At 44.3% G+C, this 26,210-nt stretch overlaps 1 protein-coding gene across 1 annotated transcript in view; it reads left to right on the forward strand.

Moving 5' to 3' along the window:
• Positions 1-1,107: 1,107 nt before the first annotated feature.
• Positions 1,108-26,210, forward strand: part of IGDCC4 (immunoglobulin superfamily DCC subclass member 4) — a 732,192-nt gene continuing 707,089 nt past the window's right edge. The window contains exon 1 of the mRNA XM_086958027.1: positions 1,108-1,348. Coding sequence (XP_086814153.1) covers positions 1,291-1,348 — 58 coding nt within the window. The 5' untranslated portion in view covers positions 1,108-1,290. The remainder of the gene's footprint in view (positions 1,349-26,210) is intronic.

Genomic DNA, 26,210 nt, shown 5'->3' on the forward strand with positions numbered 1-26,210 from the left:
ACCATTACAACGCATTGCGCTGGGGGGCGCTCTAGGATAGGGAATAAGTATAATTTTATATCCAACACCTTCCCTAGTGTCCACGGGGACTGGAGTTGGAATATAAAATTATACTTACCACTATCCAGCACCTCTAAGCGCTATGCGTTGTAACGGTATGCGTTGTAAATACCGCATTGTAATGGTATGCGTGGTAAAAGTATGCGTTGTAACGTCATACATCCATCCACACATCTGTGTGGCAGAGTTCCACTATATCCTGTCCCCGTGTTTCTCCAGTCAGCCCCGGGTCTCCCAAAATGTATCGCAGAGTCCACCATATTTTGTACCTTTAACAAGCACACATAATACTAACACATGCATATAGCACACACACCATCTACAATATCCTACTTGTATTGTGCCATTCATAGGCACGCATACACCAAGCACATTCATATAATGTACATGCAGTGCACTACACTATACTTGTCCAGTACCACTCACACTCACAAATACAACCAGCACGTGTACCACAGACACACCGAGCAGCAATACACACCAACCCAATGTAGGCCACAGGTGAGTTAAGCACACAGCGGTGAAACTTTGAATGAGTGAGCCTGTTGCCTCACTCTATCGACACAGGTAAAAAAGACCTACTCTCTTTTACTGATCACTACCCAGTATGCTGCCACCACTGCACTCTTGCTGCTTAACTCCTGGTAAAGGCGGCAACATTCCACCACTATGAGGGTAGCACTTTGGGCACTCCTACTGGTCCAAAAAGACCACAATCAGTGAGACAAGCCTATATTATGGCACACATGCGAGATCTGTGTTTGCCCAGGACCACAAAAATCAGCATTAGGGATCCAGAAATCCAGAAATTATTATATTCAGGGCACTCAAGGCAGGGGGTGCATGCCCTAAATTACCATGAAAGGGAGTTTTCCGCTCCAATATGCAGATTTTAAATGTGCCGATGTTTTAAGTTTGGAATAATGAAGAAACAATCAAAGATGATTCTAAAAAGAAACAGTGCTTTGGGAAGCCAGCAGGGGGCGCTGGGGTCCCTTTCATCACTCAGGCCTTGCTGCTGCTGCAGCAGCCTCGCCACCCGTTCTGGGGGCTTCGTCCACAACAGCAGCTAGGTCCGCGTACGGCCTGCGAGTGGGGCGGCCCCCACCCATCTGAGCCTAGACTGCTCCGGGGGACTTCACACACAAGATGGCCCCCGAGAAGAGGCAGCTCCCGCCTGCGCCGGACACCCTTGACCTGTGACACCCTGGAGGTTTCTGGGGGGCTCTTATGGAGGGCCCTTGGCTCCTGTGCTTTTGCCTTATCTGCGCTTGCTGGCTCCTGACAGGTAAGTGTTCACCGCCCTGCTTTCCAGCTCATGGGAGGTGTTTTTTTTTCAGGGGAAGAGGACCCCCACCCTCATGTCACTATGCGTTGGGTAGAGAGGGTACATTCAACGCACACGGCACACGCTGCCTCGAACGTATCTGCAGTGGTGTGTTTTTTCTTTGTCTTCATCTTGTAAATAAAACGGGATACATTTAAAGGCGATACCGTGAGAATGAGATTTCAGACACCACCACATGTAAAACATGCTGCATAATTATTAAAAGCTTTCCTGTGTATGGATGCAGTTTAAGGGTAGTTGTGAAACTTGAGATAAAGCAACCAAGGTTTTTTGGGGGGAGGTAGGGGTCCATCTCGTGGGGATTCTCCGGAAGGGGTTTCCCCCATTTGGAAGGGGTCTGGGAGAATAAGTCAACTGTTCATGTGTTTATACAAGGACTGAAATGCGAGTCTAGGTTTGTTCGCCTTCAAATGCTGGCGTGTGTCTCCTTTGTATGTGTGGAACTTTGTATGCCCGTTTATATCCAGTGGGCGTGTCTGTGTTGTTGTGTGCACCTCTGTCTCTAGATGCGTCTGTGGGTGTGTTACTTTGCATGCCCGTTAGACGCTCAGCAGATGTTTGTAAAGTGGAGGGAGGGGGTTGCTCTGAATTGTGAAAGAGGGGCAGAGTCTGTCTGTCCCGCCTCATTTTTTTTCGGGATGGTGTGGAGGAGGAGTTAATACCGGGAGCATCTCTTCTGAAGAGAGGTGGAACCGTCGGTGCGGATTCTTAGGCATGGGTGGGCTGTGGATAAGGGGATCCATCCGGTCTTACTACTGATTTGAGACGGAATCACACGGGTGTCCATTGGTGAAACAGGCTGCAGCGAATGATGCATCTCGGGTTTTGCGTGGGAGTGGAATTCGTTCCATATGGTTGAAGGTGTAATGTGTTTGGTGGGCGTGCTCGCTAAGTTTTGCATATCTGTTAGTCTCGGTGAAGACAGAGGCTCAGTTTCTTTATACCTTAGCAATGCATGTGTGCGCGTGGAGAACCTGACAAGGAAATGTAAAGACGGTGCAAGTAAATAGCTGGTAATTTTCCCACGTCCATGCCCGAGTAGCTACTCTTGGGTTTTCTTTCTAAACTGGGACTTGTAGTCCTGGTTTTAAAATGGGACTAACACGCCTACAAGCCCCAGAATGCAAAGCAGAACTTCGACTGGAGAAGCTAGTTAAGCGTTGTCCTGGGAAACGAGACAATGCTGCGAGTCTACCCGTTTGAGGAGAACGTATTTGCATGCCACAAGGAGGCGTGAGGAGTGTGTAGTACAGAGTGTTTATCTATTCATGCAAAGTGCAAGAGGTCCAAAAAGCATGTTTTTTGTAACCTTACGTGTGTCGGGTGTGAGCCTGGATGGTTTGCGTAAGCGTACCGTTGTGTTCATGGATTGGGGTGGTAACTGCACGAAGTTTGCGTGTGAGCTGGTGTTTGGACGGAGCCCGGGTCTCCTGCTGGTTTCGTCATTTGGGTAGTTTCTGATGCTGAGCTACCTGCCAGTTTATAGGTTGGAAAGAACGAGGCCACCATGGACTGCGTGATTGGTTTGTTTCTACTACATGCTGCGGTATGTCAGCGGGTGAGAATCTGCCTTTTCAACCCAGAATTCATTCTTGATTGTGTTGGTTTATCAAAACCGTATCGAAAATACTTATAAAACTAGAAATAATTTATATTACATAAATACATTGATGAGGTCATAACTACCACAATTCAGATATCAAGATGGTCCATAAAATCAGCCATGTGCAGCAAATTCAAGGACAAATACAATCAATAAAGTGCAATAATGCCGTCATGCAACCATACTCGCCTATGCATCGGCCACAATAAAAGGTTCGTTTTGACCAATAAATACAGCAATGTCCATGTTCTATCTTAAAGTGATCAGTGCAGGTTTAAATCAGTATTATATACCGAAAGTTTTTTTTGACATACCGAACCGTTTTCATTTATATTGCACAGTCTTTTCGTGAACCGGCTACAATAAGTGTTTAATTTTGACCAATACAGCAATGTCCATGTAAAATCAATTCAAGCGAAAATACATCAATAACTACAATATGCCTTTATTCAACCCTACACATCAATAGTTGATCTGTCACAATAAGAGGTTCGTGTTGACCAATAAAGACAGAAATATCCATGTTCTACCTTTGAAACGACCAATGCATTAAAATGAGCATGTTGTACTGGAGCAACGACCTTGTTTTACCTTAGTGATCAGTGCAGATTCAAATCGGTATGTCATACTGGAGATTGTCTTTGGCTAACAGGATCATTCCCTTTTATGGTGTATGGCAATTTCAGAAATGTCATCAACTTGCAATTCATTTGAAGGTACTCCAGATCAAGGCTTTGTATTATTGCTGACCTGCAAGTTTGTATGCCCCCAACAATAAAACTCCTTTTTGATTAGCGTGACACATGTTTGTTTTAAAGTGGAGCATTTACAGATCAGATGTATAAAGTTTTCCTTTTCAGATCCACATAGCCTACTTGTTGTGAGGCCACTATATTTACAGGATGATTGGTCAGCCAAAAAGGGTAACTGGCCAAATCGAATAGCCATGAGCCTTCTCTTTATGTGTACAGAGTTTAAGTATGGTCCTGGTTTCATCCTTTCGTTTTTGAGGACCATTCAGGCATGTGTTGTATTAGTTAGCTTTATCGATGTGTAGAGATATTTATGAAGTCTAGAAAGAGGGTCTTTTTTCAAGGCTGACCATATGGCGTTATTTAGAGGGTTGTCTTACTTTGATCTAATTTGATACCAGGGTTTTATTGCCTTTTATCTTTTTCCCAGTACCTGGTGCCTTCTCAACTCGTTTCTGAGCCCTGATGCTGGCAAGCATTTTGTCAAATGTATTGGAAGTTTTCCAATTGAGGACTGTCATTTCAGCTTGGATTGGCTGGGTCAGGTTAAGTTCAGAAGGAAGTCCTTAGATAGTTTATATTGTATTCACCCACAGGACTAAATCCATTGTTCTTTTACCTTTATTAACCCCTCATCATCCTGGAATAATTCCACACAGCCCGCTCCATTTCCTATTGTTTTCCACTTTAGCTGCACACCCTCTGTAGTCATCGTGTTTCCCTAGCCCCTTGCCTATGCTCTGTAGTCTGTGCATTTTGCAAGACCCTTGGTCCGCATATTTTTTCAACCCACCTGCCATCGTCCACGTGTTTCACCATCTCCACCCATCCACCCTCCATAGTCTGCGTTTTTCCCAAGACCCTCCCACCCACCCTCCACAACTGCGTTTTTCCCAAGACCCTCCCACCCACCCTCCACAACTGCGTTTTTCCCAGACCTTAACGGTCTACGTGTTTCCCAAGGCCCTCCCGCACATCCTCCATAGTCCACGTGTTTCCCCAGTTCCTCCCGGTCCCCTCTCTAGTCTACGTGTTTTCCCAACCCCTCTCACCCACCCTCCGTAGTCCAAGTGTTACTCCAGCCCCTCCCAGTCCCCTCTGTAGTCTGCGTGTTTCTTCATCCCCTCCTTCACACTCTCCGTTGTCCGCGTGTTTCCCTAACCCCTCCCACACACACACACCCTGTAGTTTGAGTTATTCCCCAACTCCTCCCTTTACCCTCTGTAGTCTGCATATTTCTTAAATAATAATAATAATTGAATTTATAAAGCGCCTGGTTACACTGTACTAGTGTGTCCCCGCGCTATAAAAAAAAACAAACGGCAAAGCCAGAGCACCTCTGCTGCTGTTACTTTCCACCTGCCCTAAAACCTAGCCCCGCCCTACTCTTTGGGAAACAGGTGAGTTTTAAACTCTTTGCGGAATACAAGCTCTGACTTCTCCTTCTCTTATGCCTTCACACCCTCCGTAGTCTGTGTGTTTCCTTGTCCCCTCCCACACACCCTCAGTAGTGCGTTTCCCTAGCCCTCTCGCAGACCCTCTGTAGTCTGCGTGTTTCCCTAGGCCCTCCCGCACACCCTCTGTAGTGTGCGTGTTTCCCTAGTCCTTCCCGCACACCCTCTGTAGTCTGCGTGTTTCCCTAGCCCCTCCCGCACACCCTCTATTGTGTGTGTGTGCTTCCCCAGCCCTCCTGACGGTCCTTCATTGTCCATGTGTTTCACCCATCTCTTCCCGCCTGGCATGGCTCTAAAAGGCAGAAAAAAACCAATCATAGTGTGAATACCGAAAGAGAGAGCAGTGATCTGTATTGGTGAATCAGGTGTATCACACTCATATATGTACTTTACTGCCTACAACTGAGTAAAGCCTCTGTGTTACCTTTTTGAGGGTAAACTATATGAGCATGCACACCCATGACTGTGATGTAGTAATTTGTTTCACAGGTTCGGGACCTGGAGACCTGAATTTAAATTTTGTCTTTGCCACTTGACCAAATTGTGTGGTCCTAGGCAAATCATTTTTCTCCTATGCACTTTGATATTGTACCTAAATAATTTGGGAGCCGATAAAAGTGATTAGCACTCAAATTAAGAAAGAGAACATTGAGATATATATATATATATATATATATATATATATATATATATATATATATATATATATATATATACACCTCTTACCCTACAAATCCTTCGCACAAAGAAATATTGCATGTATGCATACACTCAAAACATTCTCACATGATAAACATCCCCAAGGTGAGGGTCTGAAGGTCCATTAGTGTAAAATGTGGACTACAACTGAAAAAATGCATGGTTTGTGATAAGGTGGGCAAGGTTTTAAATTCCATGATCTGAAGAACCATTTGATATTGATTTTGAAGCAGGGGGGGGTGTCAAAGTCTGATGCTTATTGCTCATTTGATTTTGCCCACTGACCTCCACCACATAAAAGGGAAATATATGTTGTTCTCACGTGCTCGCTCCTTAGGGGTGTCCTGAACTTCCTGGGAGAATCCCTGTTTTTCAGCATCTATCCTGGCTAAATTCAGCTTGTGTACAGTTTTCAGAGTATCAATTGCACACAGGGAGGCATGTTTTTCATGTGTTGTAGTGCAGAATAAGTTTAGCAGTGCTTTGGAGAAAGCCATTTAGTTGACAAAGTATTGAGTTTAAGTGTTGCATTGCATCATTATTGTGCGTTCTGTGTTGCCGAGTACCCTCAATTAAGTCATTATGTGCCCTACAGGTGATGTAACCCTTTTAGTCCTACTTCTGTGTTTGTTGAATGGCCAGCTTTTTGTTAGGTAGAACCTAGCCCAGCGCGCATGTGCTGCTCTAGGAGATGACCTTTTGGAATCGGTCTGCACTTTTCCTCACACTCTTGCTTGTGGCGGCATCCACCTTGCGGGAGCGAGCAGCGGCGCGCAGGGGCCATCTGTTTCCAATTAGTGTGGCTACGCGCGCTTGTTTATATTTCTCTACTTTTCCTTCCACTGCCTGTCTCGCCCTCCCCTTCAGGCGCTGGACCCCCGCCCTTTGGGCTGTACAGTCATTTATTAATTACACTCAAAACCTGAGTGGGTGAAGGATATTGGATTCAGCTGCTAATGATCTCTCCCCTCCATGGCCTGCCACTGTTTTCCTTGCCTGTCGACGCTGCACTCTCAGACATCTGTGGAGGTCCCGGTGTTTTTACAGCGTTGGCAGAAAAACGTATTATCGCCTCATTCGCCTGGAATATGGCGCAGTTGCTCAGAGAATGTGAGAAAAATGTGTATATAAAAATAAATGCAATCTTGTGTTTTTTAATTGATGGTGTGCTTTTCATACTTTTTCTTCCTTTTTTGCATTTAATTACTTTTCTCACATTGTCTATTTCCCTGTACCACGAATTCAGTTTCTTAACAGGGGTTCCTTGTTGTTTACACTATTATGCAGTTGCTCAGAGAGCAGTGCCAGCTGAGAGGGGGCATGTGTCACTCGAGACAATCCCTTGCGCCTGCACCGGGGCAGTCCTAGCACGTGAGCGTGGCTGGCCCGGAAGATAATTGATAGACTTCTAGGCGTTCGAGGGATTGATTCCAGTCCTGCAGCGCCCTTAATATCTTGCAGCAGAACTTCAACCCGAGCTTCCCCAATTACTACAGAATTGAGAGTTTAATTTAAAAAATGTAGATGCCTGCCTCGCCTTTGCTACTGCTGAAGAGGCGAGCAGGCTGCACTACCGAGAAATTCAGAGAAAGGTAAATCGGTGGGGGGAAAAAATCATGCCTTTTTGCTGCTTGACTGGGTTTTATTAGATCTGAAATTAGCTCACTATTCCATGGAAAGTATCTGATAATGGGTGGGAAAACGTTCCACTTGCTAAACAAGACAAGAAAGCTTGAGTGGCAGAACTGGTAACTCTGCTAAAGTAGTGTTTTCACGTGAGTGTTTTCGATTTCGCACTATTTTTCATTGCTATTATTTCGGTATGCCACTATTAGACGAGATCTATTGTGGGTGAACGCTTAATGCAAAGTGTTCACGTAACTGCTGGTGACCTTTGGTCTTTAGTACCTCCTGAAAGAGCGTTATGCTGAGTGTTAGCTTTTACGTGACTATAGGGTTCTATCTTTGCACTGGTCACGAGCAGCTTCGAGAGGTTTAAAGGCCACATCATGCTGGCGTGGAAGGGAAATATTTTTCAAAATGGCAGCTACATTGCCATGTAAACAGTTTCCTGTGTTTTGGGGGACTGGCCAAGTCAGACGAAGGCATCAGCAGAGGGAGCTAGAGCGAGGCGAGATCTAGATTTTTTTTAAAACACGATTACAGCCACCTTTGCTGTCACATGTCAGAAGTATGTTATTGCATTACATGGAAATAACGTGGGAGAGGCTAGGCCTCGCAAAGGTATGTATGGTAATGAGGCCCTAAGGAACAGCTCTGGACCTTCAAAAATGGCGGGCATCTCTAAAGCCACCTTCTAGTGTATGTTGTGGAGACGCTCACATTGTTATTTTTATGCCTTAAAATATACACTTTCTTTTTTCAGTTTAAAAAAATGCTCTCACAGAGGTCAGGTAAGTCTGGACAGAACGAGGAATTGTACTGGTTTGTGAAGTGTTATGGGCAGTATCGATAAATAACACCCCAAAATCTTTTCGTACCAGATGGGTGCCAGCTTTCTCCTCAGTGTCTGCTAGCTGGGCCTTCCCGGGGAGGGACAGCTGCTGTGGTAATTTACACTGCACACGACTGGGTTCTTTAAAAGTTACAGCACAATTGACACCAGGGTGGCAAAGTCCAGACCTGCTTGTGTTGCAGTATGGATAACCCCTTTCAGTGATGCTGTTCGGCATTGCTGTTTTCCCACAGGAGAGCCCTCCAAACCCCTTTCCCACCCCTCTTCCCACGGTGGAAGGATTCTAGCATGGAAACAATCACGTGCTAATTATTCTGGCGAATACCACCCACCATTGCGCGTACTGTGAATGCATACTAACAGGAGTGGGAAACTAATATCGCCAGATATATCACCCAAGCTCCAGTGGCATTGCATTTTTGGAAATGGTCAGAATTTTTTTTGAAATGCTGTCACAATTTATGAGGTGAGGATCGTTTACTTCCACAACCCACCTGTGCTGCATTATTTATTTAGAGGGATACATGGGACCAACACTGAATATTACCATAGCTTGCAGTTTGTGGTGAAGAAATTGATATTTTTTCGATCTGGTAGGTTGTTGCTCAGCCCCTGAAGAATTCTGTGCCTGCCCCAGCATACCTGGAAATTAATGTGGCTTGAACTGAAAGTCAGTGGATGGATTTATTGGATTTTGAGACACATTTTACTAAAACATTATGGTCTTCGTATCGTTTGAATCCACACTTACAAGATCTCCAATCGTTGAGTACATGAAAAGTTCTCTTTTCTTCTTAGGCACCGGTTGGGTCACTTAGCTTAAAAACAAGCCAATAGCTCTGGATAAGCACTTCTAAGGTCCCAAAGACGAGACCTATTGGCTATTCCAAGGCTTGTTTTCAGAATGTGGTCACCCAATCTCTCCTAACTTTCCCTTGGGGTTTAAAACCCCCCTCAGCGGTATACTTAAGTGTATAAATGATGTTGGACCCCCCCCCCGAGCACACAGCAATGGTACAGACCATGACCAATGTTTAATGAAGGTATTTCCCAACATCACTAATTAGACCGCCCAGTATATAGCGGCATGGGTTAGCAAATTTAGCAGTACAAAAATGGAAATTTAGCGGCACAAATATGGAAATGTAGCGTCAATTTTGCGGAATTTTATTTTTCTGTTTTTCCTAAAACATTAGAGGTGGTGAGATGCACACCGGCTTAATTCAGTTATCCAATGTTTAAAGCAATTCAGAACGTTTTTCCTACAACAGCACATATATCTTAGTTTTTTGAGTTATTTAACAACATGAAGGTATGTATATTTATTTTATTTACAATGTAGACACTTTGGCTTCAAGGCAACATATAGGACATAGCATGTTAATGAATAAATGCCCAAAATGCAATTCCCCCAGGGCCTGCCGCACACTGGGCACGTGGGGGGCCCACCAAGAAACATAAAAAAAAAATATGGCAGTGGGGGCCCACCATGTGCCCTGTGTCCAGTGGGCCTCAAAAGCAATGCCCCCCAGGGCACGCCGCCTGCTCTGTGTGCGGTGCGCCCCAAAAGCAATGCCCCCCATGGCCCGCCGCACACTGGCCATGCAACAGGCCCCCTAAGTAACATTAGTAAAAATAAATGGCAGCCGGGGCCCACCGCGTGCCTTGTGTACGGCGGGGCCCAAAAGCAATGCCCCCAGGGCCCGCCGCACACTGGGCACGCGGCGGACCCCAACAAGAAACACATTTTTTTAAAAATATGGCAGCCCGGGCCCGCCGTGTGCCCCATGTGCATCGGGCCCCAAAAGCAATGTCCACCAAGGCCTGCCACACACTGGGCATGCAGCGGGCCCACCAACAAACATTTAAAAAAAAATATGCCAGCCGGGGCCCGCTACATGCCCCGTGCGAAGTGGGCCCCAAAATAGTGCCCCCAGGGCCCGCCGCACACTGGGCACGCGGCAGGCACCAAACGCAGTAAGCAGCAGCTTACCTGGGCCGCCGACAATCCGCCATCCGACGATGCTCCACAGCAGCAAGGTGAGTTCCTCAGCCTCCGAATGTAAAAAAGAACAGCACAGCAAGGCAGGTGAGGGGTGTGAATAAACACCACCTCACCTGCCTGCTCTGAGGACCCCCCCTTCTATTGGCCCCGTGGCGAGAGCCACTGGACCAATAGAAAGGGGGGGACTGGATGTCTGGATTTCGCAGGCACTTTTGTAAAAATCGCAGCATTTTTACAAAAGTGCCGATTTTGCTGCAAACCGCGAAATCCTGGAGGGTCTGACTAATATGCAGTGTAACATTTAATACTACTTAAAAATAATTACAAATGAAGCCTTGGGGGAAGTAGTTTCACCAAAAATACAACTTTTTACATGCTTCCTGGGCGTCCTTGCTGGTGAAAAACACAGCTCGTGAAAAAAAACAGCTTATAAAAATATAATTTATTTTGTATGGTCTTTCTCTGAGCAATTTCTTGTACTCTACAGTGCTTAGTGTCCGTTAAACCGTCTACACCCTTTAGAGAAAAACAAACATGAAGAAAAAACCATAGTGGAGCCAAACACTGCCTCTGTTGTGCCTTTCTGTGTGGAGAATGAAGTAAAAGCAAGGGCAGGAGGCAGACAGACGTGCAAGCTCCGCTCATTTGAGGTTGGACAACCATAGCAGACCTCGGGCTAAGCCAGAGCTATACATCTGGCTCGAGCCTCTGGGCCTCACCCGCCCAATGCATGAGGGACTACATACATTTTCCTAGATTCAATGTGCACAGAAAACAATTATTTTCTTTTTTGGTTGCAGCAGCTTCTTGAAAAGGACTTCAAATGTAAACTGGCCTATTGTTTTTGCCAATGTTTGTTCTGTTACCTGCACATTCGTTTTTGGTTTTGTTCAGTTGTTTGATATTTCCCCTTCCTGCTTTCTTGTTTGACTTTCATGTTTCATTTATTTTCCCCCAAGTTTCATCTCCACATGTTTGCTTTGTTGTGTCCTTCACTGTCTTTACTACTTGTGCGGTGTTGAAGTATCAAATAACAATTCCAACAATAATTTCTCATTTTCAGTTATCGACTTTTGGCTATTCTACTTTCTGAGCTCTCTTCTTTTATCCTGTACTCTGCACTCCACACTAATTAACACATTCTCTCCTTTCTTCCCTCTACACTCACTTGTAATTTTCTTCACTTAATTGTCACTATTTATTCTTTGTGTATACTGATGCAGCAGAAGACTTACCAATTTTCATTACTCCAAAGGCACTTATATTCACTAACTAGGCTCAAAAACACTTACAATTCCTTCACCATCCTAATCCTCAAACCTTGGTCCTCCAATGGATCTTTTTGTTGAGCTGACAGTGACTTGGATATTTAGAGAACTTGAGGCAATTTCCTTACTAGGACCTGGAATAAAGAAATGCCAAATACATGTCTATTTCATCACTTTTCAGTGACATTAAAACCTTCTATCTTGAGACAAGAAAGTTATGACCCAAACAAATGACACACATACGAGAAAAATTACTCATCGAAAACATTTATGTAAAGCCTCATTTTGAATCGAATAGAACATGAAATCACATTTCATTTCGGATTTAATATTAGATAATTAGTGCAAATAACCACATATTACAAAACAGATTCAATAATGAACATTTGCTGGTTACCTAGAGAGAGAAACAATAGAAATTCGAGATTCAGTTGTCATTTCATATAAACCAAATATGGTTGAAATATAATCCGTCTTCGATAAGGATCTGACTAAATCAGAACTGTAGCACAGCATGCCACAGAATGAGTCAGTTAACCCTTCAGCTGAAAAGTTATTTCCTGCTCAACTATTCCAGCTGGCAAAGAGTGGGTTCAGGACAGTCAGGAAAGTTCAGTTCAAAAGTTTTGGAACTGTGGGAAAATTAAAATTCAGTCTGACAGCATGCGAGGCAGGGAAATGGGAAAATGACCACCACCCTGACTCCTCCAAGGGGCAATTATACTTCCAAAAGTTCACGGTTTACACCCACAAAGTATCCTTTCAATCAGCCCATACGGTTTCCATTGGCTACTCCTGGTGTGATCAATACCTCACTAAGAAATCCAGAAGCATTAAGTAATCCTTTTGCAAATTCATTAAAATCAAAATTGTATTACAGTTTCATCCTTTCCACGGAAGTAAGAAACTTCCCTATACTCAGTGTGGTCCGTTCCTAGACGCTATCTCTGGGTTTGCAATCATATTGATACATTTCTGTCAAGCATGTTGCTAAATCAAAAGTAAACCTACTGTTGTCAGGTACGGAAAAGAAACGTCACGAAAATGTCTCACAGCGTCTAAGTGACTACTTCAGCTTGATTCTGCCTTTTGAGCAAGAAAGAAAAAGCATCTGAGGCCTACATGAAATTTCGCTGAATCATTAACATGTTAAGATTATAATAAATCACACATTTCATATTTGTATTTTGACTTTGTATTTAGACTTCCATTGATTAATTCGGTCACTATTTTTCTTAAGCAGTTACTTGTCAATATTAGGCACTTCTAAAAAAATATTTATAACATCTTTTGCATGTTCATCATTTTTCAAAATAAATATTAACGTGTCACTCCGAAATACACGTTTTATCACATAGTGTTAGAGAAATCTGCAGTTTTTCATACTATCGATTATTACTGAATTAACCAGGTTAATAATTTCAGAAACTTTATTATGCAGACATTATTTCATTTTGATACATATTTTAAGTTATCGTCGCCAAAACTCTGTTAACTAAGGTTTGTTTCATAAAAACACGTGTTTTTCATGCATGAGTAAATATTATTATTTCTTTTCTCTCTTTGCTTGCATTTTAACATTTTCATGTTTCAAACGCCTCTCCATGCTTTCACGATGTAGTATGAAATCTCACGTTTTTCAGCTAAACCAGTTCACATATTTGCATTAAAAATATCGTAATCTCTTTTGAAAGGGAGAATGCATAGAGGTAAACCTCATTTAACATTTGCGCTCCATCAATACCATATATAGTCTCTTTTTCCCTCTGTTTCCTAGAGCTGGTCCAGCCAACAAATAAACAGGGACAGTCGAACCAAGGGTTGAATCGGGCTCTAAAAGTCCGTTCGCGAGCTGACCCTTCAAAATATTTAGAATGTAAATCGTGCAATAAACATCATGTTCTTACATGATCAGGTGTCTTCAAAAGTCCAAAACAATTATTTCATTAACACGCAGACGTGCTTCATTTTAGTATATCAGATTATATCTCTTCATTGAGAAGTATTTATTAAAAGAGAGTTTTTAAGCCTGCCTTGAGAAACATGCCTGCACTGTCGACCATGTATTAGTGAATTAAGAGGCAAGTCAGTTGTCATATATATCCTATACGTGACTTAAATTCTTTTTCTAAATGGAGCAACATTATAGGCTATTAAACACTAGGGTTTTGTACCGTGCACAACCTGAACTCACACATTTGATGGTGAGCTCATTGTGGTAATGAAAAAAACCGAGGCTTCGTGAAATACAGTTCTTGGCTTGGATCGCACAATTTGGGCAATCTTGGAAGTTTGGACGGAGCCTAGATTTTCTAGTCTTGCACTCTGAAATTCAGCCACTAAATGGGTATCTCTCTCTCTGACATCAGATGTTAATGCTTTGCCCGTAATCCCTGGAGGATATTAGAGGTGTGATAGGCAAAATCCCCATTTTGTTTTTGGCAGATTTACATAGTGTTATTCTTGCCCAATGACATAAGAGGGCTAGACAAGTGACACAGACTATGTTACACATTTTTTGGAGCTCAGGGAGATTTACTATTATTCCCAGGATGATGCGCCAAGCCTGGAATCTGAACCAGATTCCCCATGTTTCATGGTGAGCAACTGTAGCCAATAGACCACATTGCCTCCTTTGAAAGCTCAGCTCAGACTAGAGATTCCCAGGGAACCTTGAGCTGAGCTGAGCCAGGCTTCTGTCTTGAGCTGTCAGTGTTTCTTCCACCTCTACTGTTGCCACTATCTCCCTTTCTGTATTTCCAATCTGTTTTGTTGTGACACCCACATGCCAGAAGTAAGGAAGAGGAATTACAGAGTGTTTGTGAAAAAGTGCTTTGACGCCTCGTATGGGGTAGTAAGCACTATAAAAATGCAATTACAATACAATACAATACATTTCCTCTATGAAGGAGGGAGGTTCAAATTGAGCCCCTTGTTTTGATTGAGTGTGTATTGGGATACCACCGCCCAGGTATGTTACAGAAGCGCAGGTGAATGCACTACTGCTTTTAAGGTGGCTAAGGGTGACAGGTAGGGGTGCAGCCAAACCTCTTTCCTTGCAGCCAATGGGCTTCTTCAACACTTGCTAGATAATTTTAATGACTTCCTGCTAGAACTAAAACTAAGGGTCAACTATAAACAAGCATTTGCAATCTAATAGGTCTTGCATTTAAGCGACTTGAGATAATGGCATTGTAAATGACAATGCCTTTTTATCTATCTTTTGGTTTTTAAAACCTAAACAAAAGGCATTGTCATTTACAATCCAGTAGCTTAAACTCTCACATATGCAAGACCTATTGCATTCCAAATACTTGTTTGTAAAAGCGCCCCATGCCACGCTTTCACTTTAACGCCAGCCACAGCCCTTTCTTTAGACAACTCGCGTCAAAAGAAAGGTGCGTGGCTGTGATTTAAGTGAAAGCGCGGTATGGGCGCTTTCACTTTAATGTTGGCAACGCCCTTTCTTTAAAATGCAGCTCGTGTAACGGAAGGTGCGGCTGCCACTAAAGTAAAAGCGCTTTATGGGGTGCTTTGAAAAATTAAAAGCATTTGATAAGCAGCATAGTGCGTGCAGAAGTGCTGCATTGTGCAGGGAGCCTTTTTGAAAGATAAAGTGCAGCACCCATGATCGGGCGCTGCGCTGTCATGAAAACAGGGTGTCATGCCTGCAAAAGCAGCTAGATTAAAGTCAATAAAGAAAAAAGCACCCACAGACTGTAGATAAAACAGACCGTATAACAACACATGTAAATATTCCAGTCCTCAAGGGAGGTTACAAATGCAGACAAGGCGTTACTTAGGAGAGACTAAGAAGCCTATTAACGAATTAGAAGCAACCATTTAGAGAGGATGGTAACGGGAGTCAATTGAAAAGATGGGCGGAGACTGAGCGTAGCTTCATGTTCATACTCATTAAAAACATTTTTTTTTACTCTTTATTCGTGACTGTATCAGTTATTACATTTTACAGTTAATCATATCATCGTTCAGCAGTCTTTTCACATTTTCTCCCTTTAACTTCCGGCTAATATACATGTAACTTTCCCTCCTTATATATCAATTCAGTCTATCTCAGAGTTATTATAACAAGAATTACATTGCAATTTATGATAGTGTCGCCTCTTAACAAACTCCCTCCCACCCAACCCCCTCCCACCCTCCTAGCTTCTCCATCAGTGAGGCACTGTAAACCTTGGCCTGACAACCATATTCTGTCTAGTATTGCATTTTTGAGTGGCTGTCTAACCTGTGCTTCGGGCGGTTATATCCCCACTTTGTTTTCCTCTCTCGTCCTATCTTGTATTGCTGGTCATGGGACAATCTCTTGTGAGGTCTCTAGATCTTCTTCCTCTATCTCTACCAGCATGCGCTCCCAGTCCTGTGCAATCGGATGCTTCCGGAGCCCTCTCTCCTCCTCTCTACGCAGGACCATACCTTCTGCCCTACCCCATTTTAGCAAATCAGACCGCCATACCTCTACACTCGGGGGTCTGGCTGATTTCCACCTCATAGTTATGACTCTGGTTGCTAGTAAGAGTGCTAAGTCTAAGAATTTCAGCTGCGCTTTATGGGTCTTGGTCCTTTTCCTATGCCCTATCAGGCAAGGCAGTGCTCCCTCCGGGATCTGCAGAGTTGTGATAGTGTGCAGTGTATGCCGGACTATCCCCCAATATCTTCGTATCCTCATTCATGTTCATACTCATGAGGCTCAAGTTCAGGCTCTACCATATGTCATTCGACCCTAGAAACATGCATACTCGCAGATTTGGCATTGATGGTGTCATCACAAAGGTGTCCAACTTTAACTACTTAGGTATTTTACTGGATGTTAATTTTAACGGGGCAAAACCTGTCGAACAGAGGCGAACAAAATGGACTGTGTCTCTGAGGCTATTTTTGGTTTCTCCAGGAAATTGAAGCAGAACCCAGTGAAGGGTCTGTTTTCCCTTTACAAAGCAAAATGCATTTCAGTAGTCCTCTACGGGGCAGGGGTCTGGGGCTATGCTAGGTGTGACCATCTGCAAGTAGCTGGGAACAAATTTCTTGCAAGATTGCTGGCTGTTCCAAACAAAATTCTCACTCAGTATATTAGCTGATTGTATTAAATCGGATAACAGTAGCAACATTTCCTGCTTGTCTTATGTCAGGAAAACCTTTGCAGAACTGGAGTTCTACACCTGTTGCATTCCCCCAGTATGATCCCTGGGCATGCTAAATTCGCTCCCTATTTCAGTCGTAGGATAATTTGATAAGTCAGACAAAAGGCCAAATTATGGGCACTGTCTGCTATCATAGGGCTATCTTAGCATCAGCCTGGGTTGAACCTTACTTTGTCTTGATACCCTCTCATGAACACAGAATTTACCTTACATGTTTCAGGCTGTGCTCTGTCCATTTCCTGGCCGTTTATACCCTTCAAGATAGCTGTTTTTCGTTTCTCCTTCCTTGCTGTTGTGTTAATGTTAGTACACAATCCACAATTCATTTCATGTTTCTCGGTAGTCTTTTTTTCAGAACCCAGAACAGAGAATATTTACGACTTCGTTTACATTCCTTTAACTAGAGCTTGTCAGAGCCTTGAGCTGCCCAGTGTTTGTCGTCCGATCCCATATGCCACACAGTTATTGCTTTTATCAATCACACTCTTAGAATCAGGAACGGCCTCGGGACTCTTGCAATCAGCGAAGCCTGACATTGTTAATAATTACATTATTCTTATTAAGCTTTAAATGTATTATCTTTAACTATTTTAATTGTGATTTTTTTTAATCTGCTTGTTTTAACATTTTATTTAACAACAAGGGGTGGTGATGGACAGAGTTTCTGAATTAAGCAGAATACTCTCACCCAGTCAAAAGATCAGGGCTAGATCCAACACCGTTTTTTAGCTCACTGCACCATCCCAGTTCAGAACCTGGCTATATGCAAATTAGTCTGTTCCTGTCCCAGTGCATGATGGGAACAGGGCAAACCAAACTACCAAGCCAATTCTTACACTGGGAAGGAAACAAGCTTCCGGGGACCGGTTTCTGGCATTTCAGCCGTCGTCGGCCCGGCTTGCTTGAATCCTGATGGTGCAATGACCAAGGGACTCACATCTGAGTATACCCTTCCACGCTTAGGGCGGACAAAATATTTAACAACAAGGGGTGGTGATGGACAGAGTTTCTGAATTAAGCAGAATACTCTCACCCAGTCAAAAGATCAGGGCTAGATCCAACACCGTTTTTTAGCTCACTGCACCATCCCAGTTCAGAACCTGGCTATATGCAAATTAGTCTGTTCCTGTCCCAGTGCATGATGGGAACAGGGCAAACCAAACTACCAAGCCAATTCTTACACTGGGAAGGAAACAAGCTATCCGGGGACCGGTTTTTGGCATTTCAGCCGTCGTTGGCCTGGCTTGCTTGAATCCTGATGGTGCAATGAGCAAGGGACTCACATCTGAGTATACCCTTCCACGCTTAGGGTGGACAAAATATTTAACAACAAGGGGTGGTGATGGACAGAGTTTCTGAATTAAGCAGAATACTCTCACCCAGTCAAAAGATCAGGGCTAGATCCAACACCGTTTTTTAGCTCACTGCACCATCCCAGTTCAGAACCTGGCTATATGCAAATTAGTCTGTTCCTGTCCCAGTGCATGATGGGAACAGGGCAAACCAAACTACCAAGCCAATTCTTACACTGGGAAGGAATCAAGCTTCCGGGGACCGGTTTCTGGCATTTCAGCCGTCGTCGGCCCGGCTTGCTTGAATCCTGATGGTGCAATGAGCAAGGGACTCACATCTGAGTATACCCTTCCACGCTTAGGGTGGACAAAATATTTAACAACAAGGGGTGGTGATGGACAGAGTTTCTGAATTAAGCAGAATACTCTCACCCAGTCAAAAGATCAGGGCTAGATCCAACACCGTTTTTTAGCTCACTGCACCATCCCAGTTCATCACCACCCCCTTTTCTGAATCGTTTTTGGCCACTATAGGTGTGGCAGGGTATACTCAGACATGAGTCCCTTAGCAGTGGTCTCTCTTGGAAGGGAGTCAGAGGCCTTAAGTAGGGATCTCAAAGAAGGCTTTATTTTTATATAGGACTTCCGTTTCTGGCTTGTCAGTCTCTCTGTGGCGAAGGCTGCGGGGTCCGTCTTGTTACCGGGATAGACACCACGGGTGGCAAATGGCTCGTTCCTGGGAAGCACGGGTGGTCAGCAGGTTCTCCACTCCGTCCGGCAACCAGGAGAGAAAGAGAGACAAGTAGGGGTATTAGAGGGGTGACCGGGAGCTTGAAGTACAAGGGCCGGGGGGGTGAAGGAAACCCAGTGGTAGAGTGCTATTTACAAACTCAGGAAGTGCTCAGAGTGCTCATGAAAGGGACGGGTTCTTTGGCAGACTGTACACAGAGTTTTACACTTATTTACACTGGTGTTCGGTAGCAGGCAGGCTGTATCGCCCCACCTAACCCGCCACTCTGCCCCGTACCTGTTGAAGCCATGCTCCTCCCGCGGGAGCGTGGTGGGGCACCTCGTGGTGACGTTGGCCTCCTGGCTTGCTGGTACCACCACGGGGGATCTTCTTCTGTCTCGTTTGTTAAGCTTCGCTCCTCTCCTCTTCTCTGCTCTCTAGCACTGCTCTCGTCCTCCGGGGAAACGCCGTCCGCTGACTTCCTGATTCCGCCCGCATTTGTTGCCAGCAGCGTGGTGACGTTATTGGGACGAGTCTCGTCATGCTCAAACCCATCATTAAAGGAGCCGTCTTTGTTTATAGTGCCGCTGGAACAAAGGGGCTTGTTTTCTTGTTCGCACCATTCATCCCTGTAGTAAGGAGGGGACTCCTGGTGAGAAGGGACATAAGCAGGTGAGAGGGGGGTAGCTAGCCACCAGTCCCATTTTCGCTCCAGATCCCCTGAAGGTGTACCGGCTCCTGCTCTGTTACACATATATACCTAAAAACAACTGTAACCTCACTGAACTCCCCGCTCTCGAGCTGATCCGCCTGTACTGCAGCTTAACCAAACCTGAAGCTAATAGATGTCAATCGACACTTCTGACGGATGTACCCCATCATCTCTAAGAATTGCTTGAGCTGGCATTTTATATCCTCATGCACAATCCTCATTACACGCTCCTCCCTGCAGAAATGCTGCAACTCTCTCTTAATCTTCCGGCATGCTTCATCAATCGCACTCTGTGTGTGCCTCGCAACACTCCCTTTGAGGCATCAATTCAACCCACATTATATCAGTACCAGCCCATTAAAATTTCCTTAAGATCCTTTCTTATCTCCTTTAGTAGACCTAAGCCTTTTACTTTTACATGGTCAAACAGAATGTGTCAAAGCAACACCCACTCAGGGCGATCATATTTTTATAAAGTATTCTGATCTCCAACCCCCAATTACCTGAATCCTACGAACCCCACACCCCATGCATCTTCTTCTGTTGCAACCCATTCTGCAGGAATGGGCTCCAAATTCACATTACAGAAATTCCAAATTGCGTAACGCTTTCCTCAAGACCTTCAACACTTGTCTGCTTTTCAACTTTGACCCATCCTGATACCAAAAGATGTAATTCCCAGTTCCAGGTCTCTGTTTCAATGCCTCCAAGCCTGTCTGGACAGGCATTGGTGACTGGATATGGATATTCCTTCCCTTCCCAGTCACTTATGATCCATTTTACTCTTCCTCATGAGTACTTCAGAGACACATTCCACCCAAAGCGTTCCATTTGCTCCATGCCCCAATATCCACAAAATGCAAAAAGCCCCAAAAACAGCCAACACATTGCACTAGAAAACAACATTGCCTCTTCCTCATTGTTACATACCATACCCAGCAAAGGTGCAATGTTTTTCAACAACCCCACTGTGATCGGCCTGCACAATCTCTGCCCAACCCCTCTCTGCCTAGGCCACCCCTCCAATATCCCTTTTCCCAACTCACCTGCTGAAGGCTCATAGCTCCAAAACATCATCCTGTAAATGGCCACTCCAGATCATTTTCCTGCTATGGACTCGGGTGATAGCCCTTTATCAATCATCTCGATAATAAAGTTATCTTCTTTGACTCTCCACCATCCCTTTACAGCCACCGTCTCTCCTGTGTGCTACCGATCGGCTGAATTCCAATCACAGTTGTCGGTTAGCACTACAGGTACATGGTACCAATGACCCTTCAATCAAATTCAGCGACCTGCACCTCTTGCTTCCCATAGCTTTTCTCCCTGTCTGCCTCCTATGTGAGCCCATGGAATCTCCTCCACTGCAAATGACATAAACATTTGCAATGTCATTGTCGATTTCAGGGATGCGACCCTCCAGAAAAGTCACACTGTGTGTCAAGCACCTAAGCACAAACACCCTCAACAGCTTTAACACTCTAGCATCTCTCGCAGACTGCCCGTTCACGGTGACCACCACCGCCTCGTTAGCAATATAAAAAAATCACTCTCCTATTCTGGTAGTAACTACCACTAGAAAAGCTACCATTAAGGGAAAGAACTGCTGAAATGTAATTTGGTGCCCACCATTCTTCCATGTTTCTGGTGATTTCCCCGCACACTCAAGGTCCCGCACTCAAGAAACTCTCTGCCGACCCTCGCAAACTCCGGACCTACCACCCCATCTCGCTGCTCCCTTTGCCTGACAAAGTCCTGGAGAAGGCCATCAACCAGCAGCTCACCGAACACCTGGAGGGAAACAAGCTGCTAAACGCCTCTCAATCAGGTTTCTGCGCCAACCAAAGCACCGAAACATGAAGACGTGTTTCATCTTAGTAGATTGTGTCTCTTCATTGAGAAGTATTTATTAAAATGGAGAATTTTTAAACCTGCATTGAAAAGCTGATTGCCGCCATGGGCGACATCCTCGCCCTACTCGACAGGGGAGAATCTATGGTCCTGATCCTCCTCGACCACTCCGCAGCGTTTTACACCATATCCCACCACACACTCATCACGACACTGCACCAGATTGGGATCAAGGGAGAAGTACTCAAGTATATTGCATCATTCCTTATGGGACGAACGCAGAGAATATGCCTAACTCTCTTCACCTTGGAGCCCACGTCCACGATCTGCATTGTCCCTCAAGGTTTTTCCCTCAGCCCCACCTGCTTCAACACCTACATCATGCCTCTAGCCGACATAATCAGAACCCATAATCTCAACATATCCTCAGTCAACGATACCGAGCTCATCCTCTCACTATCAGCAGACTCCACCACTACTAAGACCAACTTCCACAACTGCACGAAGAATGTCACAGACTGCATGAAGGGCAACTGTCTGAAGCTCAGTACTAACCAGACCGAAGTTCCCTCTGGAACGACAACTCGTGTCCTGCCAAACTCGAACCCACTCCCACACCAAAAGATCACTTCCGCAACCTCTGTATCATCCTGTACAGCAAACTCAACCATTAAATGACAGATAAACTTAGTCTCCTTCTTCTGCTTGCTCCAAAGAGTCTTCAAATGGCTCCCCATCAGCATGAGAAAAACAGTCATTTAAGCCTTGATCACTAGCTGGCTAGACTTCGGCAACGCACTGAATGCAGGGACCACCACTGAACTCGTGAGAAGGCTCCAGGCAATACAGAACTCAGTGGCCAGACTGATCCTCAACCTGCCCAAAAGGACTCGCCTCACCCAACACTTGAGAAACCTCCACTGGCGGCCTCCTCACGGATATTACAATGCCAGATTATTCCATCATCGCAGCCTTCGCAATATCTCGCAGAGCAGTATTCACCTTCTCTGCTTCACATTCTGTGCAGGTGCTGAAAATCATAATCCTGCCAATTATTTGCTACAAACATGGCCTGCACACATTAAGCTCACAAAATCAATACATTAAATGGGAAAGCGCCTGTGCCTGAAATAAGAGAGTTAGGCACAGCAAGCAGAAATGTAACATTTTCAATATGGAGTTATTATTATTATTATTATGTTTCTTATATAGCGCCCGAATCGACCCCCGAAGGGGTATCTCCGCGCTTGCCTTGGGAACCCGTCCTGGCTTTTCCCTGTGAGATAGCCCCTACAGGGCATCCCCAAGGTGAAAGCCAGGCATCCCGCCGCGGGGGGCCGTTGTGGAGATTAAGCAAGCTTAATGCCCAGAGTTGCAGAGTGTGAACCCATGATTAGGTCAGGCACCGAAGCGAGAATTATCGAGTCCGTGGTCATTTGAGCTCAAGACCCTGCCGCGTCGGGAATTGAACCCTGGTCCCGGGTCTGACCTCTGCTTCAGGGTCTGCCTGCTCTAACCAGTGAGCCACACTTCTCCACCAGTTGGAGAGGGAAGATCTGCTGGGAATACCTGAGTGGTCATTTTGGAAGACCTACTCAGAAAGACAGTTGCGTGCTTAGGCTCATGTCGACTCGTCAATTTTGAGATGCACATATCCGAACTATGATTATTAAAATACTTATATATCACTCAGTTCACAAAATCTAAATGTAAAAAAAGCGTGCACATTATAAGTAACGGTTAAGCATTTAGCAATTTAACATTCTATTAAGTGCAAATAAATTATGATAACTCTGCGTCACCAGTTTTTTATTGTGCAATTCAGCCATTAAATGAGTACGGCTTTCTTCTGTTTTACATTAAAGGTTAACACTCTCATTTATTCTTGGTTAATAGCTTTGTGCTCAGGCACGAGGCAAAAGCCACATGAAAGCTTGGCTCATTTTGGGCAAACCAATTTTAAAGTATTTTTATTTTAAAGCTCTCTATACCTATTGTATTCTGGACCACGAAGGATGCCCCCGATGCAACCAAGAGTCTGGCAGCTGGCAATTGCAGTTATGCCGGTTACTGAGCATGGGATGGATTGACTCCGATTGGACCCAAGAAAGACGCTGGAGATTGTGACTTTGACTTTCTCCTGACTCCCCTGTTCCTTTAATGTACCTTACGGAGAGTCATCTCAGCTAAGAAGGGGCTCTCTTCTCACACTTTACTGTGTTGCCCTTGCCCCGAGGCAGTCATTGCCTAGAATTAACTCCCAGATCACCAGTCTCATTTGTTTTTGCCACATGGCACACGGGATCTATTGCAGCGACTGAGCGAGACATAGCAGCAAAGGCTCTGGTTTCTACAGCAAGTCCAGAAAAGAAGTGTAGGATTTGCAATCATAGGTCAGGTGAGAAGGGCATCCAGGAGGTAGGTGGTCAGGAGATGCACTGAGCCCCAACTGGGGTCCTCCAGGGATTGAGACCAGGAGCGACAGGAGGAAGGGTTGAAGTTGCAGGTAGCACCAAAACCTGAAGACAGAAACAGATTTGTATAATGGCGACAATCTGTAGGGAGTTATTAAGCTGAAGGGGTGCCTGGCATTGCATTGAAATATAGGAATGCAGTTGCTGCGGACACATCTGGCAGGTTAGGCGCTTCAGCGAGACAGGAGGTGAAGGAGAGCAGAACCTTCATGGAGGCCTATAGTTATGATGATGTAGAAGATAGACTGGGGCATGAGCAACTCACGTGCATCAGAACCATAGGGAGGACGTGAGCGGTCTGTGTGAGTACCTTCCAATGAGCGGGCTGGTATTTATGATTAGTGTAGTATAGTGAGTCTTGTATAGAACAATTTGTGGTAGGTGTTGGCGGTCTCATTTATTTTGACAGATTTATATTGGGCAGATCAATGCCAAAGTGACATCAGAAGGCCTCATACTACGGATTACAAGCAACATTCATCTCAAGAATGGACGCGGGCAATGCCATCTTAGCTTAGCTTCCTGCGAGTGTCCTGATTCTCTCGCCCATCCTTGGTGCTGTCCTCCATTGCCTGGTTGCAGAGAAAACCAAATCTAATCGTTTCACCCCAGTAGTTCTGAGGGATCTTCATTGGATAGTATCAGAAATGTGGACACATTTTAAAATCTCCGGCCTCATGTTCAAAGCTGAACACATAGGCAGGCTGCGCTACCTAGTTAATTTCATGACCATCTCAAATGACTCGAGACATTCCCGGAGCAAGAGCTTGCTTCTTTTGGAAACATAGAAATCACAAACATCACAAGTTCTTAAGCAATCATTTTCTGGCTTTGCCACTACCATCTGGAACTCTCTACCATTCCATCTGAGATTAGCCCCGAACATCCTGCCATCCTGAAAAGGTCTACAGACTCCCTTTGTCAAGATGCACCTAGGTGAAACAGGCCTTGATGGAAACTCTTGCATATAGAAACTCAGTGTAACAAGTGACTGAATGGTTTCTTAACACACCCGCCCATGGTTCTTTCTTGTTTGCCACCTTAGCTATTTCATTTTTGTGTTTCAAAGTACATTTGCCGCATCTGTCTTCTCTTCCTGCCCCCACTAGCTTTTCTTGCCCCTCTTCCCTTCCTCCTCTCCTTGTATCAGAGCCATTGTTCCTCCTCTTCCTACCTTCATTGTTTGTCTTGCCTTTTTTCTGTATTTTGTACACATCTGCTTGCAAATGTATCGCCTTGGTTCTGAGTAAAGCACTCTAATACCGCCTTGGTGCAGTAAATACAAACTGTAACTGATATGGAAGTAACATAGTAGTTTCTGCACAAATGAATTAGAGGAAAAGAGCTAGGCGTTTCACGGATTTAACCTAGCCAAGTGGTAATTCATGAAACAGGATTTCTAACAGCATTACAAATGTTTGCATTTTTCTAAATATACACTTTAACAGTTCTGAAGATACGTACACGAAAATGAATTATTTAAGGTCAAATGAGTATTTAAAAATGAACAGTAGGATATTGAATATGAGCTGTGGGATAGGCCTCCGAGGTATTTTATGGAATGCTTAAGTTGAATGAAGACGTTGAACAGTCCAATGGATACAGGCAAAAGAGTTCCATAAATTAGATGCATGGCCAGAAAAAGCCTGTGAAATGGACCTTCTTTTCTTGATTCGATTCGTAGATAGTAGTTTCCTGTTGTCTCTAAGCCATATTTGTGCACCCGGAGTTCCTGCAAGAGATATTTAGTCTGGTTTTGATCTCTACATGTTAAACAGGCAGTTTTATAGATGTGTCTAGCCTCAATTGAGAGACTTTTTCAGGAGTAAATTACTGGTGTGGTTTGGTCAATCTTAAGGTAATTTGTGACCAGCATAGCTAAAGAATGGAAAGCAGTGGGAGGTGGTATGCTCATTGTTGGAAGTCTGCTGAGAAGAGAATTGTCCTAATCAGTGAAGAAGGGTACAAAACATTGCTCTGCAGTTTTTGGTCGACAGATTGTCGCAAAGGTTTGAAGTTTTGAAGTAATGTTACAGATTGTTCTACAGACTCACTGTTCATATTTATTCCTTTGTCATTCATGTAGAAAGTGTGGTGTAAGGTAAAAACACTTTCTGTTATTAGTTCTTTCAGTTTTCAAGTGTCTACTTTTTAGTCACTCTTGTAGGCTGGCTAAACACAAAGACAGAATTCAGTGATCGGAGCCTGAGGTCACTTCAATGTGGAACTTGGTATTATCTGCATAGAGATAATAATGAGTCCCCAATTCTGTAAGAAAGAACCTTCGTGGTTCATCATAGATAATTAACAGTAAGAGTGAGCCA

Source organism: Lissotriton vulgaris, chromosome 2_1 (assembly GCF_964263255.1).
Source record: "Lissotriton vulgaris chromosome 2_1, aLisVul1.2, whole genome shotgun sequence".
Lineage (NCBI taxonomy): Eukaryota > Metazoa > Chordata > Amphibia > Caudata > Salamandridae > Lissotriton > Lissotriton vulgaris.